The sequence below is a fragment of the Suncus etruscus genome, chromosome 15 (genome assembly GCF_024139225.1).
Source record: "Suncus etruscus isolate mSunEtr1 chromosome 15, mSunEtr1.pri.cur, whole genome shotgun sequence".
Taxonomy (NCBI): domain Eukaryota; kingdom Metazoa; phylum Chordata; class Mammalia; order Eulipotyphla; family Soricidae; genus Suncus; species Suncus etruscus.
In genome coordinates this window covers 80,237,058-80,257,490 of record NC_064862.1, presented here as the reverse complement: position 1 = coordinate 80,257,490, position 20,433 = coordinate 80,237,058, and the positions used below count along the sequence as shown (strand labels likewise).

At 52.8% G+C, this 20,433-nt stretch overlaps 1 protein-coding gene across 2 annotated transcripts; it reads right to left on the bottom strand.

Annotated features, from left to right (window-relative positions):
* Positions 1 to 2,122: 2,122 nt before the first annotated feature.
* HMG20B (high mobility group 20B) lies at positions 2,123 to 7,306 on the bottom strand. 2 transcript variants are annotated; one of them, XM_049788670.1, is made up of 9 exons: positions 6,914 to 7,306; positions 6,355 to 6,466; positions 5,558 to 5,761; positions 5,235 to 5,355; positions 4,478 to 4,524; positions 4,101 to 4,173; positions 3,599 to 3,814; positions 2,868 to 3,000; positions 2,123 to 2,634 (listed from the first exon to the last, which is right to left on the bottom strand). In XM_049788670.1, the coding sequence occupies exons 1-9, from the start codon at positions 6,952 to 6,954 to the stop codon at positions 2,562 to 2,564; spliced, it is 1,020 nt and encodes a 339-aa protein (XP_049644627.1). In that variant the 5' UTR covers positions 6,955 to 7,306; the 3' UTR covers positions 2,123 to 2,561. The 2 variants fall into 2 exon arrangements, with proteins under 2 accessions (XP_049644627.1, XP_049644628.1); XM_049788671.1 differs by having other exon boundaries at positions 2,123 to 2,540.
* Between the last annotated feature and the right edge of the window lie 13,127 nt (positions 7,307 to 20,433).

Genomic DNA, 20,433 nt, shown 5'->3' with positions numbered 1-20,433 from the left:
CAGGAGGAAATCTCTGAGGATAGTCAGGAGTCGTCCCTGAGCACTGCTAGATGTAGCCCAAGTCCTCCCCCCAAAAAAATTTGGGGTTCTCATCTCCTCAGTAACCAAGGGCCAGCATGGAACAGTGAAGCTGAAGAAATGGACTTTACAAGTGTGGGCTGGCCTCCAAACCCCGAATCTCAAGGCTTTCTCCAACTTGGGGACTTCCAGGACACTGGCGTCTGCCTGTCCCTGCCTCGTCACCTCGCCTTCTGCCCTGGTCCACTCTGTGTCCAAACACAAACTTCCTCTAATGACAGAAGCAGGCTGGAGCGGCACCCGCCCACCGGGCTGACCTCATCTGGACTAATTATATCTGCAGGGACCCTAACTCCAAATAAGGTCACAATGCTCTGAGCTTCTGGGGAGGAGGACTTACTTGCACTGATCTGTGAAGGGAACATAATTTAACCTGGCCAACAGGCAGGCGTTTGTCCAATGACTCCCCCCAAGCCTTTGGGGTGCCTCTAATATTCCTTCCAACACAGATGTCTGGGTTGTCTTCCTTCCACAGCAGGAAGCAGAGGACGGGGGTCAGTGACGCACTCTTCAGATGCATCCCAGAATGAAGTACTGAGGGGCCGGGTGGGGTAAACAGGACCAGGGAGACAGGAGAGGGTGCTGGCCTTGCACACAGCTGGCCCAAGTTCAAGTTCCAGCACTCCATAGGGTCCCCAGAGCCCCATCAGAAATTATTCCTGATCACAGAGTTAGGAGTAAGCTATCAGCACTGCCAAGTGTGATGCCAAGCATTCTTCCATCCCCCCCCAAAAAAACCCATAAAACCACATAGCTCCAAGGGGCTAATATGTGCTTTGCATGCAGGAGGCCTGGTTCAATCCTTGACATGGAGCGAGCCACCCTCAGGATCAAGCCTGGAGTGAGTGCAGACCAAGCAGGCAGTGCGGCTCAGTGGTAGAACACTCACTGCCTTGCATTCCTTACGTTTTGGGTTTGAGTTCTGAGCAAATAACAAAACCACTGCAAAAAAAACAGAAACTGCATGCTTTCAGGGCCAGAAACAGCTCAACAGGCTGGAATACTTTGCATGCCAGATTTTGGGCTTTTGTTAATTTATTTTTTGGGGTGCTATGCCTGAAGGGATTATTCCTGGAGAGCTCAAGGGATCGAAAGGAATGCTGGGATGAAAGCTGGGTCAGGGCCAGAGAGCATGGAGGTAGGGCGTTTGTCTTGCATGTAGAAGGACGGTGGTTCGAATCCCGACAACCCATATGGTCCCCCGAGCCTGCCAGGAGCGATTTCCGAGCATAGAGCCAGGAGTAACCTCTGAGCGCTGCTGGGTGTGACCCAGAAACCAAAAACCAAAAAGAAAAAAAAAGAAAGTTGGATCAGCTGCATACAAGACATCTTCCTAGCTACCTATTTTGGTTTGGGGCCACACTTGTCAGTGCTTAGATTCCTGGCTTTGCACTCAAGGATAACTTCTGGTGGTGCTTGGGGCCCATATGAGATGCTGGGATCAAACCCAGGTTGTCTGTGTGCAAAGACAGCACTCTCCCCCACTGTAGTATAACTCGGCTCCAAGAGGACCAGGTTTGATCCCCAGCACTATATGGGCCCCAGAGCACTGCTGGGTGTGACCCCAAAACCAAAATATCAACACCTGTACATATGGATTCATAGCAGCAAAAGGCAGAAGGGAGCATTTTAGATGGTTATCAGGGATGAGGGGCTAGGGCTGATGTGGAAAGGGGAAGTGAGGAATTGAGGATTTGCTTTCAGGAGGCCTGATCTCAAGCCCTCAGGGTTCCCAGAGCACCCCATTGGCCCAGCACTGATGGGTGAATCCCACTGCCAATACACCAGGGCTGATGGGAAGGGGCCTCAGAGCCAGCATCGTATGGATACCCTTGGGACCCAGGACTCCTGAGTCCTGCAGGGTGAAAACATCCAGAAAGGCCCCTCCCTTCCCAAACAGAAAGTAGGTGTGTGTGATAGGGAGAAGGCAAAGCTATAACCTCAGCATAGACAATGAACAGGTGTTGGGGTGGATTGTGGGGGGCCTCTTTGGGCATGTTTCCCCCCACTCCTTAGGTAAATATCCCCAGACTCACAAACTGGAAACTGGAAACTTTACAATTTATTTCAAAAGTCCAAATTGAGCAGAGGTGAAGGGGTCCCTCTACCAGGATCTCTCAGCTGCTGGCCCAGGGGGACCCCAGTGCCAAGCTGGGGCACATGAGCACCATGGGGAGTCCAGCAAGCCAGTGGAGCAATGCACATGTACCCCCACTTTCCACACACCAGGCATGGGTGCCACTGTGGGTTCCAGAGAGGTTGGTGTCTCGACCCCCCACAGCCTGTAGTGTGGAATAAGGACCACCTGGGTCCCCAGGCCAGCACTCAGGGGGTTCTGGAGGTCACACAGGGGTCAGGGTGCTGGGAAGAGTCAGGGCTGGAGAGTGCTGTAGGAACTTTCGGGTGACCCCAGCCCCTCCACGGTGGGTGGCCATGTGCAGTGATGACTTCAGAGGTGTTCGCTGTGGCAGGAGAGAGGTGACTCAGTGAGAAGGTCCCTGCAAAGCCTGGGGAGACTGAGGCAGATCCCACCTCAGCTGGGAATTCAGGATGGGGCTGGAGAAAACGGAACTGGGGTGAGTTCCTGGCCCTCAGGGACCCCACTCACAATAGGGGAGCATTAATGAGGGATCCCAGCCAGCAGCCCCCATCCCCAGGTCCGTCACACTAGTGAGTGTCCAAGTAGCCCAGGGGGATTATAGGGACACCGGAACTGTGATCACTTTACAGTTCCCCATAGGGCAGTGACCCCAGACCCTGGACACTCCACGGGGGCAGGGGAGACCCACCTGGCGACCTGGGCCAGGATCTCTTTGATGCGGACAATGAGCTTCTCATGCTGGGCAGGGTCGCGCTCGATGGCGCCGTGGAGCCGGGCCATGTAGAAGTCCAGGGTGCTGAGGGTGGGGGTCTCGCCTGTGCCTGTGAAGGGCAGTGCAGTGGGGCGCTCAGAGGTGCCCACCAGATAACTAACTGGTCCCAGGAGCCAGGGGCTGGGGTCAAGCTGTCCAGGGTGAGGTAGTGGAGATTCAGGGGGTTGACTAACCAGAAAACCTGGAGACTAAACCAGGCTCTAGGGGGCAGCAGAGGAGGCCGGCAGAGAAAGTCTGCAGCTTTTTGGTTTTGGTTTTGGTTTTTGGGTCACACCCGGCGGCACTAAGAATTATTACTCCTGTACTCAGAAGTTGTTCTTGGCAGGCTCGCGTGTGGGGTATCCCATAGGGGATGCCTGGAGTTGAACCGGGGTCCGGCCTGTGTTGGCTGCCTGCTAGGCAAACGCCTAACCCGCTGTGTTATCGCTCAGGCCAGTTTGGAGAAGAGGCGCGGTGGGTGGCAGGAAGGGACAGTAGGGGCGGAGCTTCCGCTGAAGGGCCACCAGGGATTGGACTCCGGGGTCGCTGTGGGCGGGGCCTCGCAGCTGCGTGGGCGGGGTCAGGGAGCGAGCGCGGGGTGGGTTAAACTCAGGGGGGGGGCTCGGTCAGATGTGGGCGGGGCTAGGTCAGGGGGCGGGGTTCCGCACCCGGCACCGGCAGCGACGCGAAGCTGGCGGTGAGCGCCTGGCGCACGGCCTGGAGCTGCTGCTGCAGCGCCAGCGTCCGCCGCTCCTCCAGCGCCAGCTCCTGCTCCAGACGCTCCCGCGCGCTGCTCATGCTCTGCGTGTGCCGCTGCAGCACCGCGTTCTGCTCCTCGAAGGCTACGTTCATCTTCCGCAGGCGCCGCAGCTCCGCCTCGCGCGCTGCAGCGGAACAGCCGGGTCTGAGCCGCCTCTCCTCCCCGTCCCTCCCCTGTCCGCTGCAGGGGCGAGCGGCCTTGCGGATCACCCCCGAACCCCGGGCGGGAGTGGGACATGGAGGGAAGGGCTGGGACTTGTTAAAGAAGTCATTACTGATAGAAAACTTGGGCCATTACTCCTGTCTCCCTGCTAGGGCAGTCCTGAATGGTTTCTCCAAAGTCCCCGGGGGGGGGGGTGCTACTCCCTCCCCTCAAGCATCCCCCCAAAACATGCCCAGGTGAGCACTCACCTTTATTTTGGTCCAGGAACTCTTCGGTAAAGATGGGGACATCGAAGGTGGAGAAGCCGTCACAGTCCCCACCCTGAGGGGGGACACAAGATACAATGACAGGGCCAGAGAGCCAATACTGCGGGAAAGGAGCTTTGCCTTGCATGGCTAGCTAGCTCATGAGTTCCACCCCCAGCACCCCTGCATGATCCCCTGGGGACTGCTAGGTGTGGCAAAAAAAGAGAAAAAAAAAGAAAAAAAAGTGATGGTTTTCTGATTTGCAGGTGCACCCAACCCCCATCTGGGACACCCACCGATAGGGTTGGATCCCCTTGGCTTGACAGCTGGGATTCTCAGGCTTACCCTCCTGCAGAGGTTCCCAGTACAGGGGTGCTTACCTTGTGTCCATTCAGGAGGGTGTTCATTAGCCCCAAGCCCGTATCCTCTAGTGGGAGGAAGGGTTAGGCACAGTGGGTCAGCCTTCCAGGCTGCCCTGACCCCATGCTGTTCCCCAGCATCCTCCTGCCAGGGCCCCCAGACTTCGGAATCTGCTCATCTCAGCACATTCTACTCATCCTCCTGTTCCAACTGGCCTGTAGAGAAGGCTGGCTGGAAAGGGCGAGTTTCCAGCCCAGAGCAGGCACCAATGTCTGAGCCCTTCCCACCTTGTCTCTCAGTTTAGGAGCCACACTCAATGGTGTCCATGGGTCCGAAATGAAAACAGAGGCTGATGCATACAAGCCTGTGTTCAACCCTATAACTCCTCATGACCCCTTCCCACTTTGTGTTGTCTTTTTTTTTTTTTTTGATTTTGGTTTTTGGGTCACACCGGGAAGCACTCGGGCTACTCCTGGCTATTCGCTCAGAAATCACCCCCAGCAGGCTCAGGGGACCATATAGGACGCCGGATTCCAACCACCGTCCTTCTGCATGCAAAGCAAATGCCCTACCACTGTGCTATCTCTCCAGCCCCCATCTTTTTATTTTCTTTTGGGGCCACATCTGGCAGTGCTCAGGGCTGACTCCTGGCTCTGCATTCAGGAATCACTCCTGGCAGGCATGGGAGACCCTACCGGGTGCTGAGACTGAATCAGAGTCAGTCACACACATGGCAAATGCCTTCCCATCTGTGTCATCGTTCTGGCCCCTTCCCACCTTTCTTGACCTTCTTCTCATGGATCTTCTCCGCGCACATCTTGTAAGCTTCTGACTGCTGGTAGGCACGCAGCTCCTTGATGTACTGCTGCTTCTCCCGCTCGGCTTCATCCAGGTACCGCTGCGGGGTGGCACCACAAGGCTGAGCCCAGCTCCAGAGCAGAAGGACCCCATCTTCCACCACTCAGATTGTATCAGGACCTCCATCTCCAGCCCAGACTAGCTCTGTTCCCATCCTGTCTGTTGAAAACCTGCATGGTGGGATGCAAAAACCAGGCTCCATCCCACCTTTGATGCTATCTCCTGCTGCTAAGGGAACTCACCTGCTTCTCAGCAGGCTGTAGCTTACTCCACTCAGCACCCAGCATCTTCGTGATCTCCGGGAAGGGCAAGTCCGGGTGTCGGGTGCGGATTTGCTCCCGCCGCTCGTTCAGGAAGCGCACATAGCCGGTGACAGGGGCCTTGGGCCCATTTGGCAGAATCTTCTTTCTCTTTTTGCCCTTGGGCCAGCCTCGCTTCTTCACAGGCTGCAGAACCCAGCAAACCCATTGGAAAGGGTCTCCAGAAGGGCGAGGCAAGACCCATAGAGGGCAGTGTTGCAGTCTTGGGGGACATGGGCGAAGCCTCATGGGGATATAGGCACAGTATCTTGGCAGGGGTCCAGGTGGGTGGGGCCATGTCAGGAAAGGGACCTGGAGGACCAGGAGCTATTACCTACATAGGGATCAGGATTGCATGTGATCAGGAGGAGGGTGGATGGGGGTACCTTGCCAAGGGTGAGGGCTTCAGAGGCCCAGGCAAAGGGATGCAGCCCCTAGGGGCCGACATATAGTGCAGTGGGAGTGGCTTCTGCTATGGGGTTTCTGCTATGCTCAGGCAGAAATGTCCCTGGGGACTGCAGGGTGGGAAGCAGGGCAGTTGGCAAGGACTGGCACCCAGCCTGGGGTGAGTTGGCATCTGTCAAGGGGCGGGGCCTCAGACTCGGGAGCAGAAAATCTGGACAACAGGCGGGTCACCGAGAAGTCAGATATTGCTGGGGCGGTGCTTTGAGACTGGGTTGGGAGGGAGAGAGAGACCCGGGAGAAAGAAGGCCTGATGGGATGGGGGGGCCTGTTCTCACTTCCTCTTCGTGGGGTCCCTTCTCGCCGCCGGCACGCGGGCCCTCGCCACGTTCTTGCTTGACCGCCACCACGAAGCCCCCATGCTGGCCCGGAGCCTTGCCACCCGCCGGCCTGGGGGTCACAAGACACAGGGGTCACCCCCACCCCTAATCCTAGGCAGGAGGCAAAGGGTGTGTGTTCTGGGAAAGAAAGATCCCCCCCCTAGCGGGGAGGGGATTGGGGAGTCTGGGGGCGCCAGAGGGTCACCCCAACTATGATGCCCAAGTTGGGGGCACACGAGAGCTGAGTCCTGGCAGGAGGGAACCAGGGATAGGGAGCAGCCTTAGCGGGGATTGGGAGTCTGGGGAGCAAGGGGGTCACCCCAACTACGACGCCCGAATTTGGGGGGGCAGACGGATCTGACTTAGGGGGGGCCCCGGGCAGCCAGGGTCACAGTGAGGAATAAAGACGCTAATCCGGAGCGGAGGGTCCAGAAGTGGGCGGGCCAGGTAAGGAGCTAAGATGTTTTGGGGGGTCGGGATTTGGGGGCGCCGGCGGGGGAGGGGAGATCGCACTCACGCGGCGGCCGAGCCGGGCTGCTTGTTGGGGCCGTGGGACATGGCCGCTCCAGGAACTCAGACGCGGGGCCCGGTGGGTGAGAGGGACGTCCGCCCGGGAGCCGCCTCTGCAGGGACCCGGCCGGGGTTAAGGGCCGATCGGATCCGGGGGCGGGGAGGCCCTCGAGGGCGGGCGCCCCAGGGATCCTTTGTTGGGGGAGATCGCCGCCGGCCGGGAGCTCCCGGAGCCCGGGTCCGCGCTTTGCAACCCCGGCCCAGGAGAATCGTCCCACCTCAGCCCGGGGACACCCTGCGCGCGCACCCCGGCCCCAAGCGACGCCCCGAGTTCCGCGACTCCAGTGTTCACCTCCAAAGAAACTTTTTCCCCCGGACCTCTCGGCGGCGGCGTAGCGCTCCAACCAACCGCCCGGGGGCCCGCCCCCTGTCGGCTTCTCCGCCCCGCCCCGCCCCCGGCATGCTAATAAGGCGCCGAAGAGAGATGCGATTGGACGTTGTCTTCCTCGGAGGCGTGGCTATGCAGATGTCAGTCGGCGCGCCGGATGGCGATTGGCTGAGGGCGGCTGCGGCGCCGCGTGGGAGGCCTCGGGTCGGGAAAAGCTTCGGGCGTTGGCGTCAAGTTCGGCTGCGCTCGGCCGCTCTCGGGACCAATCAAAGCACTTTTAGGCCTCTCGGGGGGCGGAGCCTCTTAAAGGGCCCGGAAGTAGGGAACGGAGGCGCGGTTGACGGCTCGGTCCGGGACCGGCTGGGCCTGTTCTTGGGCCCCGCCCCTGTTGCTATGAAGACGGCGACAGGTTGCTAGGGACGGAGCTACTGTTCTAATCGGGCATCTCCCTCCCGAGAGCAAAATTGGGACCAGTTTTAAGCAACTTAAAAAAACTGAGGGGGGGGGCTGGAGAGATAGCATGGAGGTAAGGCGTTTGCCTTGCATGCAGAAGGACGGTGGTTCGAATTCTGGCATCCCATATGGTCCCCTGAGCCTGCCAGGGACAATTTCTGAGAGCAGGGCCAGGAGTAACCCCTGAGCGCTGCCGGGTGTGACCCCGAAAAAGGGAGGAGAGAGTTCCCCATTTCTTTTATGTGATTGTGTGTTTTTTGTTTTTGTTTTTGCTTTTGGGCCACACCCGGCAATCAATACTAACTCCTGGCTCTGCACAGGGATCACCCCTGGAGGTTTTTGGGTGACCTTATGGGATGCGGTGGGGGGGGGGGGGAATCTAACGCTATTCAGCATTGCAAGTCAATGCCCTCCCCGCTGTCCTCTCACTCCAGCCCCGAAAATTCCCTCATTTCTTTGTCCTCTCTCCACCTTGGGCCTAGCCTGACTCTGAGCCCTGGACTTCTGCTCTCCCTGGGGGCTTTTCCCTATGCAATGCAGACACAGCTGCACAGGAGTTGGTGGCCTGGGTGCTGTCGGTAAACGAAGGTCAGAAGCAGGGTCAGTCCAGGGCTGAGGTCAGGAGCTGGAAGGATGCTAGTTATAGGCTCTTGAAAGCAAACTGCAAATCTGGTGAAGGTGGAGGCAGAGAGCCCCCCACCTCCACCACCCCGGGTCCCCCGGGGCTGGTCTCTCCCTCTTGTGGGTTGATTGCAGGATTCTTGCCTCAGGTGCCGGTAAAGGTTATAGAGCCTAAATCCCAGAGAGTGCAGTATTTAGTGATCCAAGCAACTGCTCTTGCACCCTCCTGCTGTGCTCCTAAAGGTTAAACAAACACCTTAGAGGCAGAGAGACCCTACAAGCTCGCCCCCCATTCCGAGAAATGTGTCCCAGAAAACTGAAAAGCTTGCACTAGTGGCTTTGAAAACCTGTTCTGCCCATCTGAGTCCTTGGGTAATTTCTGGCCCTTGTAGGAAAGGGAAGGAGAGAAAGGTGAAAGGGACCTAGAGGCTGGAGCAATAGTACAATGGCTTGCCATGGGCAAAAGCAGAGTGTAAGCTAAAAGGGTAGAGAGTTTGCTTTGTACCTAGCCAACCCTGGTTGGTCCTCAACATCCCAAGTGGTCTCCTGAGCTCTATTAGTAGTGACCCCTGAGTGCAGAGCCAGGAGTAAGCCCTGAGCATCTTTGGGTGTGCTTCCCCCACCAAAGAAAATAACAGGGACTTGCATAGGAAGCTAAATCCATGCCCCCATTTCACTCTGCAAACTTGCATTCTATTTCCAGCCCACAAGAAGTCTCTGCCTGTCTATCTGCCTGTCTGCCTGTCTCTCTTTCTGTCTCTCTGTCTCTCTTCTCTTTCCCTCTTCTCACTCTGAGCTCAGATTCTCTCTCTCTCTCTCTCTCTCTCTCTCTCTCTCTCTCTCTCTCTCTCTCTCTCTCTCTCTCTCTTCTCTCTCTTTTCCTCCTGCTTTCCTAATTAAAACTCCTTTTTGTGGGCCGGAGAGATAACATGGAAGGTAAGACATTTGCCTTGCATGCAGGACAGTGGTTCGAATTCTGGCATCCCATATGATCCCCCGAGTCTGCCAGGAGCGATTTCTGAGCAGAGAGCCAGGAGTAGCCCCTGAGCGCTGCTGGGTGTGACCCCCCAAAAAAACTGTTTTTTTGTTTGTTTATGGGCCACATTCAGTGGCTATCAGGGGTTACTCCTGGCTCTGTGCTCCAGAATCACCCTTGAGGGGCCTGCATGATAGTGCAGTGGCAGGGCATTTGCCTTGCATGCAGCAGATCCAGGACAGACTTGGTTTGATCCCCGGTGTCCCATATGGTCCCTCTAGCCAGGACTGATTCCTGAGCACATAGGCAGGAGTAACCCCTGAGCATCATTGGGTGTGGCCCAAAAACCAAAAATAAATAAATAAATAAAAGAATCACTCCTGGTGGGCTCAGGGAACCATTGGGATGCCAGAGATTGAACTTGGGTCAGTCTCATGAAAAGCAAACACCCTATCCACTGTGCTATTGCTGTGGCTTAGTCACATAATTAAAACTTCAATTAAAACTGTTTGGTTTTAATTAAAACAGTTGTGTGGGGGTGCTTTCAGCCATAGCAAGCAGGCAGAGAGATGGTGACGATCCCCCAAACTTACTCAGTGCAAACTGGAGGTCATTTCTCTCCTCTTCATCCTTGTGACTTCAGTGAGCTTTTTGAAGAACTCTGGCTTAGATTCAGTCACTTACAATAAAGAGGAAGCAATACTGAAGTTTACTCACCCTACAGACCTTAAGATGAGATATAATTACACTCGGTACTGGTGTTGAAAGGCTGAATTGCAATTACATCTTGGGTCCAGAAAAAGCCACCTTGATGGTTCCATTTCAGACCTGTGCCAGAAAGGTACTTGCTTAATCAGTAACAGATAACCATCATTTTAATAAATACTCCTTCCAAAGAAAGGAACAATACAAATTATATCAGAAATAGGGGCCAGAGAGATAGCATGGAGGTAAGGCGTTTGCCTTGCATGCAGAAAGACGGTGGTTCATATCCCAGCATCCCATATGGTTCCCTGAGCCTGCCAGGAGCGATTTCTGAGCATAGAGCCAGGAGTAACCCCTGAGCACTGCCAGGTGTGACCCAAAAACCAAAAAAAAAAAAAATTTTTTTTAATAAGTGGCCAAAACGATAGCACAGTAATATAGCATTTGCCTTGCACACAGCCAACCCAGGACAGACACCGGTTCAATCTCTGGCATCCCAGATGGTCCCTCAAGCCTGCCAGGGGCGATTTCTGAGTGCAGAGCCAGGAGCAACCCTTGAGTGCCACCGGATGCGACCGCAAGCCCCCCAAAATTGTTTTAATAAAACTCCCCCCAAATATTGTTTATAGCAGTGAGTCAGCATAGTCTCCCGCAACACAAACAGCTCAGTTCACAGCTGATTACCAGGAAGAGCAATTGAGGTCCAGACCAGGGAATATTATTAATTCCAAAAAGTATAATAATATAATCTCAAATAATATTTTTCCAAAAAGAGAAAAAAAAACTGCTGGGGCTGGAGAGATAGTACAGCAAGGAGGGCACTCGCCTTGCACACAGCTGACTCGGGTTCAAACCTGGTCTTCCCATAATGAGCATGTCTTCCCCAAAAGGAATAATCTGCTGATTCGTGCTGCAACAGGGACCTTAAAACTTATTATGCCCCATGACAAGCCAGTCATGGTCAGGCATTGGTCAGGAAGGGCTATTTCAGGCACATAGATGGGGGGTCCTGATAATGAGAGTTTTGGGTAATAGTCAAACTAAGAAAAAAAAAAACAGCCCAGCCCTGAGTAGCCTAAAAGTATGAAGTACACATCCCATTGAATAGTAAATCCTGAGCTTTTTGGAGATAAATTGAGGGGCCACCTCAGTGGACCCCTTCAGAAAAGGGAGAGCTGACGAGAACAGGAGGGTATTTGCCTTTCACATGGACAAACCTGGTGCAATATCTGGCACCCCATATAACCCCCCAAGCTGGCCTGGAGTGATCCCTGAGTGCAGAGCCCAGAGTAAGTTCTGAGCACCACCTGATGTTGACCAAACTCAAACAAAAAGTCCTGATAAGAACGTGAAAGAAGCGCCAGGAGAGATATCACAGTGGTGTTTGCCTTGCAAGCAGCCGATCCAGGACCAAAGGTGGTTGGTTCAAATCCAGGTGTCCCATATGGTCCCCACCGTGCCTGCCAGGAGCTATTCCTGAGCAGATAGCCAGGAGTAACCCCTGTGGCCCAAAAACCAAAAAAAAGAAGAACGTGAAAGAAGGAAGGGCTGGAGTGGTGGTGCAAGTGGTAGGGCATTTGCCTGCACACACTAACCTAGGCTGTACCGTGGCTTGATCCTCTGGCGTCCCCTATGGTTCCCCAGGTCAGGAGCGCATAGCTAGGAGTAAACCCTGAGCATCACTGGGTGTGGCCCCCCCCCCAAAAATATATATATATATATAAAAGAAAAAAAGACTGGGGCCGGGCGGTGGCGCTAGAGGTAGGGTGCCTGCCTTGCCTGCGCTAGCCTTGGACGGACCGTGATTCGATACCCTGGTGTCCCATATGGTCCCCCAAGCCAGGAGCAACTTCTGAGCGCATAGCCAGGAGTAACCCCTGAGCGTTACCGGGTGTGGCCCAAAAACCAAAAAAGAAAAAAAGAGAGAAAAAGAAAAAAAAAAGAAAGGGGGGGCAGAGTGGTTGATTGCACAGCAGTAGGATGTTTGCCTTGCACGCTGTTGATCCAGGACTGACCTGGGTTTGATCCCCACCATCCCATATGGTTTTCTGAGCCTTCCAGGAGTAATTTCTGAGCATAGAGCCAAGAGCTCTGAGCACAGAGCCCTGAGAGCTGCCAAGTGTGGCCCAAAAACAAAAAAATAAAATAAAAAAGAAACATGAAATGAGGGACAAGGTTCATAGTACAATGGTGAGAGGTTGACTTGCATGAAACTGACACCTAGGTTCAATCCCTGGGACCCTATGTGGTTGCCAACCCCTGCTAAGAGTGATCCCTGGACTCAGAGCCAGGATTAATCCTGAGAACCTCTGGATATGGCTTTAAAAAATATAAAAAGGAGGGGGGAGCAATAGCACAGCCGTTAATGCGTTTGCCTTAACGTGGTCAACACTTGACAGACCCTGTTTGAATCCCGGCATCTCATATGGTCCTCTGAGCCTGCCAGGAATGACTTCTGAGCACAGAGCCAGGAGCAACCCCCTGAGCCATGCTGGGTATGATCCAAAAACCAAAAAAAGAAGAAAGAATCAAGGCTTTTTCCCTGTGACAATACCCAAGTGAATATTTCTGGATTTCCTTTCTTTTTTTTTTTTTGTTTGTTTGGGGGGTCACAGTGACAGTGATCTGGGAATTCTTCTGCTCTGCATTCAGGGGTCACTCCTAGTGGATTAGGTGGGCAGGACCAAACACATTAGAGCCACATGCAAAGGCAAGTGCAATAGTTCAGCAGGAAAGGCTTGGGGGACCATATGGGATGTGGGGATTTGAACCACCATCCTTCTGCATGCTAGGCAAACACCCTGCCTCCATGCTATCTCTCTGGCCCCAAATATGTGTGTCTCTTGTCTCTTGTTTTCTCCTCTCACTTTGAAGTCAATGAAACTATTTTACTTCACTCTTTTTGTTTGTTTTTCTTTTTGGGCCATACCCAGTGATGCTCAGGGTTACTCCTGGCAATGTGCTCAGAAATCACGCCTGGCTTGGGGGACCATAGGGGACTCCAGGGTATCGAACCACGAAGTCCATCCTAGGTTAGAGCATGCAAGGCAAATGCCCTACCACTTGTGCCACTGCTCCAGCCCTTGTTTGTTTGTTTGTTTTGGAGCCCCAGTCTGCACTCAGATTTACTCAGCTGAGCTCTGGGGTGACCTCTGGGGAGCCAGGGATTGAATCTATGGTAATGGTATACAAGGCAAATACCTTTCCTGCTGTAATATTGCTCTGGCTCCCAAAACTATTATTTTTGGGGGGTGGGATTGCTTTTGTCCACACCTGACAGCGCTCGAGTTACTCCTGACTCTCTGTACCCAGAAATCACTCCTGGATGAGGATGCAACAGTTGGGGCATTTGTCTTGCAAGTGGCTGACATGGAATTGACCAGAGTTCAATCCTCAGCACCCCATATGGTTTCCCAAATCTGCCAGGAGCAGATTTTGAGCGCAGAGCCGGAGTAACCCCTGAGCACTCCCAGGTGTGGCCCAAAAACAAAACAAAGAAAAAGAGAAGAAATTATTCTTGTCAGATTTGGGGGATACGGGATGCTAGGGATCAAACCAGGATTGGCTACGTGCAAGGCAAATGCCCTACATACTGTGATTTTTCTCCAGTCCCTATTTAATTTGTTTCTTTAGGGGCTGTAGAGATAGAACAGTGGTAGGGCGTTTGGCTTGCATGCAGCTGACCTGGGACTGACCCAGTTCGATTCCCAGCATCCCATGTGGTCCTCCAAGCCTGCCAGGGACGATTTCTGAGTGAAGAGCCAGGAGTAACTCCTGAGCACCACTCGGTGTATCCCTAAAACAACTACAACAACAACAACAATTTTTTTTAACAAAAAATTTTTAATTTAAGTTTATGGGCCAACCTGGCAGTACTCAGGGGTTACTCCTGGCTGTGCACTCAGAAGTCACTCCTGACAGGCTTAGGGAACCATATGAAGTGGCAGGGATTGAACCTGAGTCTGTCCTGAGTTGTTCGCGTTCAAAGCAAATGCCCTACTGCTGTGCTATCTCTCAGGCCCTACTCCTGGTTTTGTACATAGGAATTACTCCCAGTGTTCTTGGGAACACTCTGGAATTGAATCTGGATCAGGCGCATGTAAGGCAAATGCCCTCCCCCACTGTACTATAGCTTTGGACCCACCTAACATTATTTTACCTCACTCTTTCTGCAAATATTCCTGCAAATATTTCCTGCAAGGGAAGGTGACATTCCTGGAGCACTCGTGCCAAGACGAGGACTAACTTTCCTTTTTCTGCACAGAGCAGTTCCTTGCTGCAGCCTGCATGGCTCCCCAAGAATCGGGTGTTGGAGGACTCTTTGCTGTGCTGGGCAGATCAAGAGGGTTTCAGGAACCTCTTAAGGATGCCTCTTGGGACAGGAGGGGGGGGGACAAGCAAGCAATTTTGTCACTACATTAAGTGCTCTCAGGGCTCACTCTCCTGGTCTGGAGACCAGGAGTCCCAGGGGTCCTAGGTGCTTCAAGCAAGACAGAGGAAGCACTTTTTTTTTTTTTCCAGGCCATCTTCCTCAATTCCCATTTTGCCGAGACCATCTGCTACTTTGTGGGTTTAACCAGAAGTCAAGTGACCTCTGTGAGTCACGTGGAAACCGACTTTTTGCGGTAAGAGTCATATACCCACCCACGACAATTCTAGCAGGCATATCCTGAGGTTCAAAGTAGCTTCCTGGTTGCCCAGAGCTGGGGAATTATCTGGAAACCCCAGGAATCTCTCTCTCTCTCTCTCTCTCTCTCTCTCTCTCTCTCTCTCTCTCTCTCTCTCTCTTCTCTTCTCTTCTTTTCTCTCTCTCCTCTCCTCTCTCTCTTTCTCTCCTCTCTCTCTCCTCTCTGTCCTCTCTCCTCTCTCCCCCCCTGCATATACAGTGGCACTAAGGGGTTATTCCTGGTTCTGTGCTCAGAAATCTCTCCTGGCAGGCTTGGGGGACCTTATAGGATGCTGGGATTCGAACCAACATCAGTCCTAGGTTGGCCACTTGCAAAGCAAATGCCCTACCCCTGTGCTATCTCTTCGGCCTCATCTCTCTTTTTTAATGTTTGTTTTGGTGTTTGGACCACACAAAGCAATACTGAGGGCTTATTACTGGCTCTGTACTTGGGGGCCACTCTTGGTGGACTTGGGAAACCCTCTGAGGAGACAGGGATTGAACCTGGGTCAGCCATACACAAGGCAAGTTTTCTCTCCGGCTGTAATTTTCTCTTCTGTGCTTGAGGGGCACACTCAGAGGTACTCAGGGGCTACCCCAGGACTCAAGCTTTGGAGATGAGATTAAACCCGGGCCTCAGTCCACTGAGCCATCTCCCCATCCCTGGTTGTTTTGGAGGGTGATTAGGGCAAGCCACGATTAGACTCTAAGACTCTGCAAACAAGCTCCAAACATCAAGTGCCACACATTTGAATTGCAGCTTTGTGGAGGGACTCAGGGCCCTGAAACCTGTTCTCTGAGAGATCAGCCCAGGGCAGAGGGTAAGGAAGTACTGGAATGCTGACGGGTCCAGATTCCAGACCTTTCTTCTTTTTTTTTTTTTGTTGTTCCTTTTCTTGTTCTTCTTTTTTTTTTTTTTTTTTTTTTTTTGGGTATTTGGGCCACACCCGGCGTTGCTCAGGGGTTACTCCTGGCTGTCTGCTCAGAAATAGCTCCTGGCAGGCACGGGAGACCATATGGGACACTGGGATTCGAACCAACCACCTTTGGTCCTGGATCGGCTGCTTGCAAGGCAAACACCGCTGTGCTATCTCTCCAGGCCCTCTTCTTTTTTTTAAAAACCATAATTAAAGGTGCTCAGGGATTCCTCCTGGCTCTACCCTCAGGGATCATTCCTGGTAGTGCTCAGGGAATCTTATGGATTCTGAGGTTCAAACCTGGGGTGGCTATGTGCAACCAAAGTGCCTTCTCTCCTGTGCTATTTCTTTAGTTTGCTCTTTATTTTATTTTTGGTTTGGGGGCCATACTCAGTGGCACTCAGGGGTTACTCCTGACTGAAATTACTCTTGGTAGACTCAGAGGACCATATGGGGATGCTGAGGATCGAACCTGGGTTGGCTACATGTAAGGCAACTGGTCTACCTGCTGTGCTATCACTCTGGCCCCCATCCTGTGCTCTTGCTCTGGCCCCTCCATCCCATTTGTGGCTGCTCCATGACCGTGTCACCCTCATTCTTGCACTCTCTCAGCTTGGAGAAACCTTCCAGGGCAAAGTCTGTGCCAGTCTAATCTCTGTGGCCTGATCTACAAGGCTCAGTTGCCATGGAAACACTCCATTCCCAGGTGTGCCCCCCAACAAAATTAAAAAAAAAAAAAAGAAATTGGGCCCGGAGAGATAGCACAGCGGTGTTTGCCTTGCAAGCAGCCGATCCAGGACCAAAGGTGGTTGGTTCAAATCCCGGTGTCCCATATGGTCCCCTGTGCCTGCCAGGAGCTATTTCTGAGCAAACTGCCAGGAGTAACCCCTGAGCACTGTCGGGTGTGGCCCAAAAACCAAAAAATAAAAATAAAAAAAAGAAATTGGGGCTGGAGTGATTGTACAGCACGTAGTGATCTTGCCTTGCACATAGCCAACTGGGCTTTGATCTCCACTGGGTGTGGTGCAAAAAATAAGAAATAAGGAGGCCAGAGAGATAACATGGAGGTAAGGGATTTGCCTTGCATGCAGAGGGACAGCTGTTCGAATTCCGGCATCCTATATGGTCCCCCGAGCCGGCCAGGAACGATTTCTGAGCATAGATCTTGGAGGAACCCCTGATGCTGCCGTGTGTGACCCAAAACCAAAAAGAAAAGAAAAGAAATGAACAAACAAACATTTACAAAAGAAAACAGAACTAGAGTTGGAGCAATAGTATACGGGTAGTAGGAAGGGCACTTGTCTCAGTCAGGGCAGCTGACTCGGGTTTGATCCCCAGCACCCCATGTGGTTCCCCAAACATCAGGAATGATTGCTGAGTACAGATCCAGGAGAGATTTCTGAGCACAGTGCTAGGAGCACTGCTGGGTGTAGCCCAAAAAAACAAATAAAAACCCTAGAAATAAACCAGGTTCCTGAGGTTCTGAGTGAGTTTAATTCAGGTCTGGAAATCAAGGCTACTTACAGGCTTCTCTGGTCTGGTTCTGGAACTATCCATCCCAGTTCTAGGGCCCTGGCTCAGAGATTAGAATGCAAGCTTTTTTGGGAGGCCCTGTGTCACCTAAGATTGGGATAGCCAACCCTTGAGCATTGCTAGTGTGGTCCACAGAAACAAAACACACCCACAGGATCGAAGTGATAGCACAGCAGATAGGGTATTTGCCTTGAACACAGCCAACCCCAGTTCAATTCCCATTATCTCATATGGTCTCCCAAGCCTGCCAGGAGTAATTTTTTTTTTTTTTTTTAGATTTTTGGGTCACACTTGGCAGTGCTCAGGGGTTACTCCTGGCTCTACGCTCAGAAATTGCTCCTGGCAGGTTCGGGGGACTATATGGGATGCTGGATTCGAACCATTGTCCTTCTGCATGAAAGGCAAACGCCCTACCTCCATGCTATCTCTCCAACCCCAGGAGTAATTTCTTATTTTTTGTTGTTGTCTCTGGGTCACACCTGGCAGCGGTGCTCAGGGTTTACTCCTGGCTCTGCGCTCAGAAATTGTTCCTGGCAGGCTCAGGGGTCCATACGGAATGCTGGGAATCAAACTGGGGTCTATCCTGTGTTGGCTGCGTGCAAGGCAAATGCCCTACCACTGTGCTATCTCTCCAGCCCCCCAGGAGTAATTTCTGAGTGCAGAGCCAGAAGTGACCTCTGATGGCTGCCTGGTGTGGCCCCAAAGCCCAAACAACAATAAAAATAATATAAAAAACCCAATCCCACATCCCAGTATAGAGAATTTCTGGAGGGATGGCTCCTCATAAAGGAAACTTAGTCTGGCTTGGGGACAGTCCAGGCCATCATGACTGGGACCCTAGCACCTCTGTGAGAACCAAAGCCCCCTGGCCTTAGGACCAAAGTGGTCTCAAACTCCCAATAAAGCCACTAAAAATATTTTTCCACTCTACATCTTCTCCATAGGCAGAGGTTATTAGCCCAAAGATAAAATCGCAAAACGTACTCTCTATAGGGCAAGACCCTCATTCTGTTGAAATAGAGGAACTAGGTGGGTCCGAATGTTCCACCAGATAAAGACATGTTTCACTAGATAAGGACCCCCTGACACAAAGTTGAATCAGCAATAAGTTGAGAGATCAACCCTAAATATAATGTGATTCCTGGTGTGATTTCTGTTCAAGTGGATGAAATGCTTGCTTTATTGTATTAACCAATGAAATGCTGGAGTTGCTGGAGCCTGTAAAACTCTATATGCTTGAAGATTTAACTCTAGGTCCTTGTCAAGACTTGCTTGGTTGAATGAGACTTGGTTGGATGAGACGAGTCAAATAAAGTCCCTTTTGCACCTCGCATTATCAGAGGTGGTCTTTGACTCTCAGTACTGACTTGGGTGTCAACTTGAATCCTAACAGCCCCTCCAGGGTACTTTCTCCAACTTACAGGAAGGGAAACTGAGTCTTGCGGCTAGTGTGATGGTAGGATCTGACCTGGCTGTGTCCTTTTGCTGTTCTGAAGGATGTTTCTGATGGCCCTGGACCTCCCCACATACCCTAGTATCCAGTGTCCTGTGGGGGGCGGGGGCACGCTGGATTGGCGTCAGGTCAGCTGGGGACGCGGGATAAGAATGCTCTGATCCACCGTGTCTCTCCTGACCCCAGTTTGGCCCAGTAGTTGGGACATCTCCTGCCTGACACCCCTTCTTGGCTGCACTTACTCTCATCTTCCCCTCAAGTCTCCCCTCCTTTTTGGGGGGTGAGTGTTTGGGCCACAGCCGGAAAAAACTCAGTTTTATTACTGACTCAGGAATTACTCCTGCAGAGTTTGGGAGAACATGGGAAGTGCAAGGCAAATGCTTTACTGACTCTCCAACCCTCAGGAATCCCTATTTGTTTGTTTTGTTGTGGGACACAGCTGGCAGTGCTCAGGGTTTATTTCTGGCTCTGTGCTCAGGAATTAACTTCTTGTGGGGTTTGGGGGTCCCTACGATGCTGGGGATTGAGACTGGATCAGCTGCTTACAAGGTCAGCGCTCTCCTCCACTGTGCTATATTTCTGGCCCAGGAATCCCCATGTTGACTTAACAACACATGGTTCCAGGGGTCCCTGAACCCTGAGACTATTGTAGCTCTCAAACCCCTTCTGTGCAAACCCCCTCCCCTGTCCCCTACAAATCACACACGGGTTGGAGACACAATACCAAGGTCGGGGCACTTGCTTTGTATGTGGCTGATCTGAGTTTGATCCCCGGTACCCCCATATGATCTTATGGGTTACTGACCACCAGGAGTAATTCCTAAGCACAGAGCCGGGAGTAAACTCTAAGTATGGCCAGGGGCAGTCCCCAAACCAAAACTGAAACAAACCACATGTGGCCTTGGCCCCCATGATTCTGTCTGGAGAGGGCAAATGTTAAGTTCTTGTCACCTGTGGGTACCACCAGTGGCTCACACTGGAATGTGTGTGTGTGTGTGTGTGTGTGTGTGTGTGTGTGTGTGTGTTTTCTTTGTTTGATTTTTGGGCCACACCCGGCAGGGCTCAGGGATTACATTTAGGAATCACTCCTGGTGGGTTTGGGGAACCATCAAGGATGCTGAGGATCTAACTCTGTCGATTGCGTGCAGGGCAAGTGCCCTGCTACCCTCTGTGCTATTGCCCCGGCCCCTGGAATGTATTTTGTGTTGATTCTGAGCTACTGCCTGGAATGCTCAGGGCTTACTCCTAACTCTGTGCTCAGGAATCCCTCCTGGCGGTGCTCCAGGGACATATGGGCTGATGGTGATCGAATTGACTCTGTGCAAAGCAAGTGTCCTCAGGGACTGTCCTGTCACTCCAATCGCAGAAAGTGCATACTGCAGCTTTGGGAACAAGTGGCCTGGAATGGAGGTGGGGACAGGGAACCTGAGGTCATCTTGAGTGGCCAGAAAGCGGTGGTGGTAGGGTAGGGTTTAGCACCCCAAACCGCAGGCCCCACATCTCAAGATCTCCTCGGGGGGCATCCCCTGTTTCTGACCGCTGAAGGGGCGTTAGCTTCCCCGCCGCTTGGGACCGCAGCGGTGAAGGGAGCCACGTGGGCTGTCGGGCCGCGCGAGGAGCGCTCGTTAAACGCCGCTGGCGGAAAGCTGGGGTTCACCCCCATTATTATCCTTAATGACTTAATTAATTGGCCGCTAATACGTCCTCTCCGGCGCAACTGAGTCTCCCGAGGGCTGGGCGTCGCAGGACGCTCTGGATTACTCTCTCTACCCGCCCTACATCAGGCATTGGGGGCGCCCCAGGTGTTTCCCCTAA

What these genes read in the sequence shown, in the direction of transcription:
- HMG20B (XM_049788670.1), bottom strand. Translation starts at nt 6,954, where the DNA reads ATGTCCCACGGCCCCAACAAGCAGCCCGGCTCGGCCGCCGC. An exon ending in AGGGACCCCACGAAGAGGAA is followed by an intron (nt 5,762 to 6,354) that starts GTGAGAACAGGC and finishes TGGGTTCTGCAG; the next exon opens with CCTGTGAAGAAGCGAGGCTG. An exon ending in ATCCTGGCCCAGGTCGCCAG is followed by an intron (nt 2,635 to 2,867) that starts GTGGGTCTCCCC and finishes CGTTTTCTCCAG; the next exon opens with CCCCATCCTGAATTCCCAGC.